The sequence below is a fragment of the Oncorhynchus nerka genome, linkage group LG12 (genome assembly GCF_034236695.1).
Source record: "Oncorhynchus nerka isolate Pitt River linkage group LG12, Oner_Uvic_2.0, whole genome shotgun sequence".
Taxonomy (NCBI): domain Eukaryota; kingdom Metazoa; phylum Chordata; class Actinopteri; order Salmoniformes; family Salmonidae; genus Oncorhynchus; species Oncorhynchus nerka.
The window spans coordinates 21,649,682-21,663,612 of NC_088407.1; the positions used below are offsets into that span (position 1 = coordinate 21,649,682).

General features: G+C 41.8%; 1 protein-coding gene across 4 annotated transcripts in view; it reads left to right on the forward strand.

The window, feature by feature from the left end:
- The window catches only part of LOC115137947 (H(+)/Cl(-) exchange transporter 3), a 59,484-nt gene that overhangs the window by 910 nt on the left and 44,643 nt on the right, over positions 1-13,931 (forward strand). For 2 of the 4 annotated variants that reach the window (XM_029674271.2, XM_029674274.2), the window contains exon 2: positions 4,847-5,039. The exons of 1 other annotated variant lie outside the window; for it this stretch is intronic. In XM_029674271.2, coding sequence (XP_029530131.1) covers positions 4,874-5,039 — 166 coding nt within the window. In that variant the 5' untranslated portion in view covers positions 4,847-4,873. Of the gene's footprint in view, positions 1-4,846; positions 5,040-9,734; positions 9,817-13,931 lie in introns of those variants that run through there. One more of the 4 variants, XM_065025397.1, reaches the window with a different exon arrangement.

A 13,931-nucleotide genomic window follows, 5' to 3' on the forward strand; every position in this document is an offset into this window, starting at 1 on the left:
GCAAGGTAGCTTACACAGCAAAACAGAGATACATATAGTTTGTGTTGCATGCAGATGTTATGGCATAAATCTATATGGAGGTATTGCATAGTGATATTTATTTTTCCTTCCTTACTTTTCACCCATGCGTTGTCCTGAATGGAATGTGTCAGCTGTGTTCTACATACTGCAAAATATGATTCTAGGGTGAGTATGGGGCATAGATTGGCCTCTGCATGTGAGCAACAGGAAAGAACCTCAGGCCTCACAACACAATTTCTTTGGGTGAACATTTGCTTTTTCAGGATAAGTGGATGTCTTTTTCTAGTTTCTGCTCGTATTCATTTGCCCCATGCAGCTACAGGTAACTGCCAAAATAAAGGAAACACCAACATAAAGTGTCCTAATGGGGAATTGGGCCACCACGAGCCAGAACAGATTCAATGCACCTTGGCATAGATTCTACAAGTGTCTGGAACTCTGGTGTCACATCCCTCCAATATTCTTGCACAAAAAAATTCCATAATTTGGTGTTTTATTGGGGGTGGAAAACGCTGTCTCAGGCACCGCTCCAGAATCTCCCATAAGTGTTCAGTTGGTGACTGATTCGGCCATGGCATATGATTTACATCGTTTTCATGCTCATCAAACCATTCCGTGACCTCTAGTGCCCTGTGGAGGAGGGGATTGTCATCCTATGGGGGCATAGCCATGGTAGGCAACATAATGGCCCGCTCATAATTTTATACATGACCCTTAGCATGATGAGATGTAATTGCTTAATAAACTCATGAGCCACACTTTTCTTTTCAGTGCTGCATGATTAAGTTAGCCTTCTGGGAGCTCTTGACCAGAGCATCAGTTGGAGTCCATTGTGCTTGAAGTGGACTGAAATAGGTGCCTGCTGGTACTCTTTATATTATTTAAGTGCAGGGTGGCATTCATAGTATTTAAGAGACAATATTCATGTCCATATTTGGTGTTCCATCTATGACAGTGGTGACATATTATAGAAGAATCATCTGCTTTTAACTCTCACTTCTACAATGTGACAACACAAGTTCCTTTTATTTAAGGTTTCTCACAACTTGCAATTGAACAGTTTTGCATTATAAGGCTATATCCTTGATTATTACAGTAGGTAGGGAAGGTATAGTAGTTCAAAGAAAAATATATTGCTTTTATTTTGTTTGGAGGTGTGTCAAGTCAACCTGTAGTGTTGGCAGTGGGGACTATGCCTTACAGGAGATGTGATCATATCACCTGAGGGACAGGCAAAACGCTGAGTCATATCCCAGCAACAGTCTCCCCTGGCAACGCTTAGCTCCTTGACTACTGACAGAAGAGAACCCTTTCTCCTCTACTCTATAAGTTGTAGGAGGTGGCAATAATGCTGTTGCCATTCAAACACATATGTTCTACACACCTCACTCCTCTCACACATTCTAAAATGTCAGAGTGAAAATTGATAAGGAACAAGTATCCATTGTAGCAGGGTTGGGGGTGTAACGGATGTGAAATGCTAGCTTAGTTAGCGGTGATGCGCGTGACGTCACTTGCTCTGAGACCTTGAAGTAGTAGTTCCCCTTGCTCTGCTTTTGTGGAGCGATGGGTAACGATGCTTCGTGGGTGACTGTTGATGATGTGTGCAGAGGGTCCCTGGTTTACACCCGGGTATGGGCGAGGGGACGGTCTAAAGTTATACTGTTACAGGGGCAATTCCATTTAAATTGGAATTAAAATGGATTTGACCCCATCACTGTATTTTAGTAGCTGTTTATAAAGTCATCATCCTGTCAACTTTAACCTAATGCTGTATTTGTTCTGATACGAGATCAAAAGCTTAGCCTTAGTGTGCAGTAAGCAACTTCATGTACCTGACATCTGTTGGATTGAAGTCTATAAAGATACTTAGCCAATTTATGATTGATCATTTCATACCCGTTAAGTTTGTCATGTCAGGCTGGTTCTGAGACTCCCCTGGGAGTGTTAATTTCACTATTGGCTCTTATTGGGCTGTTGTAAACTAAACATTTCCCTCTGTTGATAATGAAGCCTGAAGTTTGTTAAATTGACCAATAATGTTCACGACTTTACCTCAACCTTGTGAAAAGGTGAGAGGAAGAAACATGCACCTCTCCAGACTGGGTAGGAACAGACAGTTCCATGTGAAAATGTAACAAGATTTAAATTACTAACATATGTCATACGGTACCAGTCAACATTCTGGACACACACTCATTCAAGGGTTTTTCTTTGTTTTTACAATTTTCTACATTGTAGAATAGTAGTGACGACATCAAAACTATGACATAACATATATGGAATCTTGTATTAATCAAAAAAAGTCTTAAACAAATCAAAATATATTTTAGATTCTTCAAAGTAGCCACCCTTTGCCTCGATGACAACTTTGCACACTCTTGGCATTCTCTCAACCAGCTTCTAAAAGCAAACAATTTAATTTCATGCTTTGATTTGATCCAGCTCAAATTGATTTCTTAATTCAAGGTGAGAGGGAGTTGTTAGCCTAGTGGTCCAGACTGTTGGTGTATTGGCATGACGACAATAGAAAATAGTAGGTGACTGTATATGAAGTTTTGGGACCAGGCTAGTGAAATGTAGGCTCTCTGGTGTGTTTCTTCCTTCATAGACACCTATGAGAAAATGTTGATGTGACAAGATGTGTGTCTGTCTCACAACGTGGTGTTCACAGAGCCGTGTCTGCGACGATTTATACTTGAATGAAACATAAGCTGTAGTGACATCAGTTAAGCTATCATGTCCTTTTGCTTTCATTGTTGAATGTTGATGAGTGCAAATGATCTGGATCTGGCCTAGGAGGACTTCTGACTCTTTCTTCCTGTCATAATGAGCTTGTGACTTGCGTCTGTATATGTCCAAGTTATCATTACTCATTGTGTATTTATTACTTAAAAAAAAAAAAGTTTCTAAAATTGCTCTATTTTCTTTCACTCTGCATTGTTGGGAAGGGCCTGTAATTAAGCATTTCACTGTTAGTCTACACCTGTTGTTTACAAAGCGTGTGACATAAAATTGGATTCGATTTTAAGTTCTGTTTCAAGAGGGAGGATACTAGACTACATCTAATCTCCCCAGAAGAGTCAGTGATACAGCTGCCAGCCTAAAATAAGTTATCAGAACAATGAGTTTAATAGAGGATTACGCCTATAGTCAGTGACTCTACCCTGACTTTATCCCTCAGGCTCTCTGGCTGTTACTTGGTGACTCGTCTACAGATGAAATGCCTTTTGATTTCATATGGTTCACTTTTGGATTAATTTAGTTCATTGCATTGGGTCTGGTTGGGGTGATGATACACTAGTTCTATTCATTTTAAACATATCGTTAGCTCAACCTGCTTCCATTTCAACTCATAGGCCTAGCTTGTTTTACCACATGGAAAAAGATCACGTCTTGCTAGATAAGACCAGAAACCATTGTTAGAAGAATCATTAACCTGCGTATTCACAGTCATATAGGGTAGCTAGTGAAAAAAGATCACATCTTGCTGCATTAGACCAGAAACCATTGTTTAGAATAACCATTAACCTGGTTATTCAGTCAGATAGGATAGCTACTATCTTTGATGATCTAGCTCAGATGTTGGTGTATCTCCCCTTCCTCTCTGGTTCTCTACTAACTCATCACATACGCTGTTGCTACTGTTTATTAACTGTCACTTTATTCCTAGTTATATGTACATATTTACCTAGTACCCCTGTACCTCAACTCTGTACTGGTTCCAAGTGTATATGTACAATATCTATCGTTACTCATTGTGTACTTATTATTACTATTATTTTTACGTGTTTTACTTTTCTATTATTTCTCTTTTCTTTCTCTGCATTGTTGGTAAGGGCCCGTAAGTAAGCATTTCACTGTTCGTCTACACCTGCTGTTTACGAAGCATGTGATGAATACATTTTTATTTGATTTCTGATCTGGAAGGTGTTGTTTTCCCCTGCCAACACTAGGGGGCACAATAGTGAAGTTACTGTGCTCTAGGAGTGTTGTTCTAAACCAGCATCACATCACTGTACAGTGGACAGGATGTATCCACTCCTGTTCATGTGTGTCACTCTGTTCATCCTAATCCCCAATCTAAAAATAGGTCTACACACTCCTGGCTAGTTCTTCCCACACAGAAATGTTTTGTTTACATTCATGTGTATCCTCAAAACGGATGCAGCACAAATGCCCCACATAACTGATGGACTGGAGAGGTATAAATATTTAAAATAGGAATCGATATCTCCATCTGAGTGGGGACCATATAAACAAAGGAACAAACACAAAATGACAGAGTTCAGATTCAGACAGAGAGGTGTCGTGCACAACGTGCAGGGCATACAGACTCGTCACTCCTATCTAGCACACACTCGGACAGACAGATGGAGGTAACGAGATACATGGGCTTTAGGATGTTCACAACCAGGGCCCTCCATCATCAGTCATCCATACTGACAGTAGAGAGATACAGCATATGGGTTTACTGCTACTGCTGTTCTTCCTCATCCATCTTCCTCTTTAGTGAAGTGTCTGGGTCTGACGGCTCACACTCATGTCTTCTAATAACCTCCGCCCCTTCCTCCTTCCGTCACTACTAGAAACAACCCTGCACTGAGGTTGGCACCAGGTTCGGAGTCAGACCTAATCTGAAACCGAAACCTTTACCAGACTCTGCCCTCTGGTTCCAAATCCCTAATCAGCCAGCCCGTGGACTTCCTTGTCTGTCTGAGTGTGTGTGTGTTACTACAGGAGCCACTACACAGGAACAGCTACAACGGCATCGCCACAGTGCCCTACCCTGTGATCTGAGTTTGTGTGTGTTCCCTCCACCCAGGGCACTGCGTGTGTAGCGCGTAGCTAAATGGAGTCGGAGCAGCTCTTCAACAGGAGCGGCTACTACAGGAACGGCTACAACAGTATCACCAGCGCCAGCAGCGACGAGGAGCTGCTGGATGGCACAGGGGTTGTCATGGACTTCCACACCTCCGAGGATGACAACCTTCTGGATGGAGACAACACCTCACCAGGTAGGCCCACTGCTAATTGCTGCTGACTACGCCATCAGACCCCCACAACTGCCCATGGCGCTGGGTTGCTGTTCCCAACGGAGAGAGGGTCTGGCTGGGCTGACTTGTTCAGATAGAGGGTCCGGAAGCTGTGGGTCCATCCATGAATGGGTGTTGTGAGCTGTGTTGTTGTGACTGTACTTCGTGTCCTGGCCGGCTTGCCCAATTTGCACTGATGATCCCATTCAATGCTGCCTTGCCCGTTGAGTCGCTCACTACCCTAGCTGAGATGTGACATTTTCCTGCCCCTGCCTGCTGCTGTGCCGTTGATTCAGCCCCCCATCCCTGTTTCAGCTCCCAACATACAACCATCTCCATCCATCCATGCCACCTGATCCCAAACCATCCTCCATCAGATGTCTCATGCCTGCTGTCTCATCTCCATACCAGCGATTGGTGGTTGCAAACTTACCTGCCATCTTGTTTTTGTTTTATGCTTACAGCCTAGTCCATATTAGCCTGGTTCCAGATCAACAAACATGTTTTTGCATGACAACGGCCATAGGACTGGGCTAATATAGTACAAAGAAACAGATCTGGAACCAGACTGTCCATTCCTGTTTTGTTTTGATACTTTCTCTGCTATCGCCATCCATGCGGTACCTCATTCACTACTCTATTCATTGCGCTTCACTTCCTGTTTACTTTGCGGTCGTGACTTGTGGCGTTACATTTTGCAGTGTTTATGGTTGTGCTGCTTTTGGCCTTATTTGCTGCTTTAATAGGTTTTCCTGCTTGTTTCCTGTTGCTGCCTGCTGGCCCGATGCTTGATTTGCTGAGTCATGTCTTGTTACCGTAGTTACACTGGTTTCCTGCTGCTGCTCTAGGTTTGGGTTCTAGTAGCTGATCAAAAGAGAAACAACTTCCTCATATCTGATATGATGTTTGATATGACAAGTCCCAGAGAAACAACTCCCTCATGTATCTGTGCTATGATGTTTTAATATGACAAGTCCCAGAGAAACAACTCCCTCCTATCTGATATGTTCAATATGACAAATCACAGAGAAACGACTCCCTCAACTCCCTTAATATGACAAGTCACAGTTGGCTACAGTGACAGTGCAAGCTTCCCTAATTACTATTCACAATCCTGAATTTAAAAAAAATATGAAATTGAATCGAAAGCTAAGCTCCCTCATGAACCTATTTCATGGTTTTTGTGTGACAATTTTAAGTGCGTCTGAACTGAATATGTGAGTCTGAAAGAAGGATTAGAAATGGATTACCTGTATTAAACCTCTTCTGGAAAGGACCCTTCATCTCAATTTCTGCCTAAAATGACATACCCAAATCTACCTGCCTGTACCTCAGGACCTGAAGCAAGGATATGCATATTCTTGATACTATTTGAAAGGAAACACTTTGAAGTTTGAGGAGATGTGAAATTAATGTAGGCGAATATAACACAATAGATCTGGTAAAACAAACAAAAAATGTTTTCTATTTAGATTTTTGTTGCATCATCTTTGAAATGCAAAAGAAAGGCCATACATTGAAATAGGAAGCTGTCAAGGTTAGGGAGTAACGGATTAGAAAACGTTGCCAGCAAAAATATTGTAACCAGATTACAGCATGGTTAATTGTGGAAGACACATTTCAGTTGAAGGCATTCAGTTGTACAACTGACTAGGTATTAGAGGTCGATGATTAGGATTTTTCAACACCGATACCGATTTTATTGAAGGACCAAGAAAAGCTGATACCAATTCAATCGGCCAATTTATTACTATTTTATATATATATATATATATATATATATATATATATAATAATAATAATACTGAATGAACACTTATTTTATCAGAATATAATACATAAATCAAATAAATTTAGTCTCAAATAAATAATGAAACATGTTCAATTTGGTTTAAATAATGCAAAAACACAATGTTGGAGAAGAAAGTAAAAGTGCAATATGTGCCATGTAAGAAAGCTAATGTTTAAGTTCCTTGCTCAGAACACGAGAACATATGAAAGCCGGTGGTTCCTTTTTTAACATGATTCTTCAATATTCCCAGTTAAGAAGTTTTAGGTTGTAGTTATTATAGGAATTATGATGCGGTGACTTTCTCTATGTACCATTTTGTATTTCATATACCTTTGACTATTGTATCTTCTTTTAGGCACTTTAGTATTGCCAGCCTAATCTCTGGAGTTGATAGGCTTGAAGTCCTAAACAGCGCTGTGCATCAAGCATTGCTAAGAGCTGCTGGCAAACGCAGGAAAGTGCTGTTTGAATGAATGCTTACGAGCCTGCTGCTGCCTACCACCGCTCAGTCAGACTGCTATATCAAACATCATATCATAGACTTAATTATAATAAACACACAGAAATAAGAGCCTTAGGTCATTAATATGGTCAAATCCGGAAACTATTATTTTGAAAACAAAACGTTTATTCTTTCAGTGAAATACAGAACCGTTCGGTATTTTATAGAATGGGTGGCAACCCTAAGTCTAAATATTGCTGTTACATTGCAGAACTTTCAATGTTATGTACAATTCTGGCAAATTAATTCGGGTCTTTGTTAGGAAGAAATGGTCTTCACACAGTTTGCAACGAGCCAGGTGGCCCAAACTGCTGCATATTCCCTGACTCTGCTTGCACTGAACGCAAGAGAAGTGACACAATTTCCCTAGTTTATATTGCCTGCTAACATGAATCTTAACTAAATATGCAAGTTAAAAAATATATATACTTGTGTATTGATTTTAAGAAAGGCATTGATGTTGATGGTTAGGTACATTTGTGCAACGATTGTGCTTTTTTTCGCGAATGCGCTTTTTTTTTAGATCATCACCCGTTTGGGGAAGTTGAAGTAGGCTGTGATTCCATGATAAATGAACAGGCATGACATTGATTATATGCAACGCAGGGCAGGCAAGTTAACCTAGTAATATCATCAACAATGTGTAGTTAACTAGTGATTATGTTATGATTGATTGTTTTTCATAAGATAAGTTTAATGCTAGCTAGCACTTATCTTGGCTCCTTGCAGCCACAAGGTCCTTTTGATGCTGCACTCGCATAACAGGTGTTCAGCCTTCCACGCAGTCTCCTCGTGGATTGCAATGTACATTGCAATCCACGAGGAGACTGCGTGGAAGGCTGAACACCTGTTATGCGAGTGCAGCATCAAAAGGACCTTGTGGCTGCAAGGATATATATATATTTTTTTTAAAATTATTATTATTATTATTTTTTAAATTGGTGTACCTCTACTAGGTATCCCCCTTTCCCTTTAAAAAAAACTAGATAATTATTTCAAGGATTACTTTTTAAATTCAGAAAGGATGTTTGCAATTTTTTTTTATTGTTTACAGTAAGTTTGTTCCACCTGAGCAAGTCTGACTGACCTCAGGTCCGAGACCACTATGATGACAGAACAAGCTATGTCTTCCAATGGTGTGACTGCTGTCGGCATCAAAAAGATTAATAAACGCTTGGAGGTAAGGATGACAGTAGTGGTGTAGTCTACGGCGATACAGATATCACTTATTATTGATATCTACATAGCGCATTGATGTGAATCACACTGCTGCTCTCTCATTTAGCTATTTGCGCCTTACGGATTGTGGTTGTTGTGGATGGCTGTTCACAAATCTAAATGTGTATTTGAACCTAAACAATGGTTTAATTCAAAAAGTTTAAGCTACCTATCAATCATTGTTTTTGAAACCACTGGACAGCCAACTTCACATGGAATCATGTTGTAGCCAAAAAAGTGTTAATATATTTGAATTAGTTTATTTGAGGTTCTTCAAATAGCCACCCTTTGCCTTGATGACAGCTTTGCACACTTGGCATTCTCTCAACCAGCTTCACCTGGTTTGTTTTTTCAACAGTCTTGAAGGAGTTCCCACATATGCTGAGCACTTGTTGGCTTCTTTTCCTTCACTCTGCGGTCCAACTCATCCCAAACCATCTCAATTTGGTTGAGGTCTGAGGATTGTAGAGGCCAGCTCGTCTGATGCAGCACTCCATCATTCTCCTTGTTAAAATAGCCCTTACACAGCCTGGAGGTGTGTTGGGTCATTGTCCTGTTGAAAAACAAATGACAGTCTCACTAAGCCCAAACCAGATGGGATTGTGTATCACTGCAGAATGCTGTGGTAGCCATGCTGGTTATGTGTGCCTTGAATTCGAAATAAATCACAGACAGTGTCACCAGCAAAGCACACCATAACACCTCCTACTCCATGCTTTATGGTGGGAAATACACATGCGGAGATCATCCGTTTACTTGTTCAGTTTTGAGAAAAGTTTGTAGAAGAGAATGAACAGCTGTGTAATGTAAACTACTGTGCGTCCTGTTTGCTTTCCCCTTGAGAATGAACACTGTTGCCCACAGCTCTAGCATGATGGTTGTTTGTTGTACAAAGGGTGTTGACATACTTCTGTAAAGGCCAGCTCATTGGCTATCAAGTTAGCTATGTTTCAAAACGATAGGTGGTCATTGGACCATGACACACTCAATCAAGTGAACATGCTCGTCTCATTGTTGCGTAATGATGGCTTACCTTCATGGGCTAATTGACATGTTGTGTAGCCAATACGTAATGTAGAATGATGAAACAAGTTCGGTTGCCTTCTAGAGTGTCTGAGGATTGCACAGAAACCGAACTTGACCGGGTTAAGCAGCAAGGATATCAAAATTAATTTTGTCAAACAAAACTATGCTACATTTTATCTCTGGGACCCTAAGGATGACAAATCAGTGGAAGGTTACTGAATGTAAGTACATTATATACCATCAGAGGTGAATGTATCAAACCAGTTGCCTTGATAAGTGTTTTGTTGTTGTGCACTATCCTTAAACAATAGCATGTTTTTTTTCTCTCTCGCTGTAATAGCTACTGTAAATTGGACACAGCAGTTAGATTAACAATCACTTAAGCTTTCTGACAATATAAGACATGTCTATGTCCTGGAAAATTGGTTGTTGTTTACAACTCTATTCTAGTCACATATCGTATATTGAGCAACAACTGTCCCAATTTCGGGACACTGATCCAGTGAGGTTTTAAAGTACATTTATCAAACCATGGATGTAAGGAGAGGTCAAGGAAAGCCAAAATATGGACAGCCTTTTGTATTTTGTTGATTGAGTCTGATTAGATGTAATACTAGTCGAAACTAGTTATTTAAAAAAATAATCTAATTGAAGATGTGCTTAGGGGCACACAGTGCTTGACATTTTTACTCTGCTGCACAATACTCCTTATCCACTGTCTCTCACCAGTGTGTACAAGAGCAGAGTTCCTCCTGTGTTTACATGTTTGTGTGTGCGTGCGCCTCTGAAAGCAGTTATGAATTGCTGAGTACAGGGCTAGTTTTTCTCATATTAAGCTCCCCCACAGAGTCCAGAAGTCAATGAAGATGTGTAACCAGAGAATGGACCGGCACTAACGCTACTGCCAATACGGCACAATGTGTGAATACCAAGATGTAGCCTAACGCCTGTTTTGCTGCCTGCCTGAGCGCCAGACTGTTTCTACTTCTTTTTAGCCGACTTCTCGTCATATTTCCAAGCAAGTCACTGAACGGCTGTAGCAGTTGAATGTTGAAACGTTTGGGAAACCAGGTTAGTGAGTGAATGCTTTAATGCAACATTGCTGGAGCCTCAGGGCATGTTAAGGCTACATTGCTTCTTTCTGGGAGTCCTCACAGCCAGAGAACTAGGAAATGTTATGTCAAACTAGCGCACTCTGCTGTAACCTACCATAACTTGGTTAGGCCATGTGGATATGTTTTTCTTTAGTGATACTGGTGTCCTACAGTGTGCCTGTGACAAGGAGACCAGAGACCATGGATAATTAACGACCCAGTGGAGACTGGCTATCTCGTGGTACTGCTCCAGTGAGGGTGGCCCGGTTTTGTTTAGTAGGACACAGAGAAAGCATGCCAAGGCGGGCCACTGTGTGTCTGTGTGTAAAGGGAATTTTCCGGTGAACCAAAAGGAGAGCAGTTGTTGATAACATCAATCAGAATCCAATCTTGTTTATTTAACAGGGAGACACCTTCAGAGCAGAAGCCGAAACAAATTCTAACGGGCCTTCTCTGAGAATACCCTTCTTCTTAATCACACCGCACCTAATGTTCTGTAAACACCAGCCGAGAGGCTTGTAAGATGTCACAACATCAGCTGCTACAGAATCACATAGTGTCACAGATACATTATCAGTGATCCCTTGACTCAGTCTGGAGTCTAACTTTAACCATAACATTCAACACTGGCAGACATTTCATACTGGCAGTTACACAGGTCAAAGGTAGAACATCAGTACTTTGTTACAAGATGATTATAGAAAACTACTTAACCATGTATGTTTTAAGTACCATATTTAATGAAGTCCTGCTTCCCTTCCCCCTAGGGAATGAGTGTGAGTTGGGTTACAAGGTCACTCTCAGTAATCTCTGCCCAATCAGTGGTCTCCATTCTCCAAGTCTGCAAACGTTCTCAGTGAACGTGTGTAAGCTACTGCCTGTAGGTGTAACCACGTGTTACTAAGTAACAGGCTACCCAAGTCAGTGTTCATACACATGCCCACATGATATATACAAAAGTATGTGAACACCTGCTCGTCATCTCATTCCTAAATAATGGGCTTTAATATGTTGTTGGTCCCCCCCTTTGCTGCTATAACAGCCTCCACTCTTCTGGGAAAGATTTCCACTAGAACATTGTTGCGGGGAGTTGCTTCCATTCAGCCACAGACACTAGTTAGGTTGGGCACAGATGTTGGGCGATTAGGCCTGGCTCTCAGTCGGCATTGCAATTCATCCCAAAGGTGTTTTGATGGGGTTGAGGTCAGGGCTCTGTTCAGACCAGTCAAGTTCTTCCATCAATCAAATTAATTTATAAAGCCCTTCTTACATCAGCTGATGTCACAAAGTGCTGTACAGGAACCCAGCCTAAAACCCCAAACGGCAAGCAATGCAGATGTAGAAGCACAGTGGCTAGGAAAACCTCCCTAGAAAGGCCAGAACCTAGGAAGAAACCTAGAGAGGAACCAGGCTATGAGGGGTGGCCAGTCTTCTTCTGGCTGTGCCGGGTGGAGATTATAACAGAACATGGCCAAGATGTTCAAATGTTCATAGATGACCAGCAGGGTCAAATAATAATAATAATCACAGTGGTTGTAGAGGGTGCAACAGGTCAGCAACTCAGGAGTAAATGTCAGTTGGCTTCGACACCCATCTCGACAAACCATAGGCTGAAACAGGAAAGGAACTTCCCCAAACTGTTGCCACAAAGTTGGAAGCTCAGAATAGTCTAGAATGTCATTGTATGCTGTAGCATCAAGATTTCCCTTAATAGAACTAAGGGGCCTAGCCCGAACCATGAAAAACAGCCCTAGACCATTATTCGTCTTCCACCAAACTTGACAGTTGACACTATGCATTTGGGAAGGTAGTATTCTCCTGGCGTCCGCCAAACCCAGATTCATCCGTCAGACTCCAGAGAACGCGTTTCTACTGCTCCAGAGTCCAATGGTGGCGAGCTTTACACCACTCCAGCCGACACTTGGCATTGCGCATGGTGATCTTAGGCTTATGTGCGGCTGCTCGGCCATGGAAACCCATTTCATGAAGCTCCCAACGAACAGTACTTGTGCTGACGTTGCTTCCATAGGCAGTTTGGAATTCTGTAGTGAGTGTTGCAAACGAGGACAGACGATTTTAATGCTTTCCAGCACTCGGCGGTCCCATTCTGTGAGCTTGTGTGGCCTACCACTTCGTGGCTGAGCCGTTGTTGCTCCTGTATGTTTCCACTTCACAGTAACAGCACTTACAGTTGACCAGGGTAGCTCTAGCAGGGCAGAAATTTGAAGAGCTGCTTTGTTGGAAAGGTGGCATCCTATAACAGTGTCACTGAGCACTTCAGTACGGGCCATTCTACTGCCAATGTTTGCCTTTCAGTGTCCCTGTGTAAGAATTTCCACAACACTCCATAGACCATCTTAAATGAATCATTGTTTATTGCCAGCGCAACTGGAGAGATTTCAACCAACTCAATGCACACGTCAGTCAGCAGCTCTGCTTGGGTAGTCCCAGCAGTTGCCTTATATACGGCTATTCTAGTTTTGTTTCATTCATGTGTCCGACCAATACTGGTTCATAACATGTAACAATACCTCACAAGGCTTCTTCTCTCTAAGCTGAGACCCTGAAACTGAGAAATCTTTCGCTCTCAAAACAAGGTCTGGGCGTACTGCCAAATTGCAGCTACTGATGGTGAAGATTCAGTCAGCCACTTGCATTAACACAGAAATTGGTCATTAGAACAGCACATGAATAGAACACATAAATTAGTCCTAAGAGAAGCACATGAGTATAACATTTCCATCACAGGCGATTGCATGGCTGTGTGCTCAATTTCTTTTATACACCTGTCAGCAACGGGTGTGGCTGAAATAGCCGAATCCACTAATTTGAAGGGGTGCCACGTACTTTTGTAAATATAGTGTAGGAACTGGATGAAGTGACTAGGGGAGTGAAAAAGAAATTCCCATGAACCAGTTTGGCAGCTTGATGTCCAATCAGCACTTGCCTAGTGGCAATCCATGAAGTGTAAATGCCGGGATCTGTCAGGATTGTGCCTGTAGGTTAAGCTGCCTTTCTGTGTGTCTCGTGCTATTTATATGCACTGTGTGTTGGGGGTGGAAGTGGACCCTTGTCTGGCCCACCTGGTGTGCTGTGTCAGGCAGACGTGGGAATGTTCTGTAGTGGAACAGAATGGAACTACCTGATCCAGGCCTTGAACAGAGGAATTACATATTGGAACTGTGGAGATAGAACATACTTGGTTCTGGAGTGCTGGTTCATCTGATCTCTAGAACCCTGGT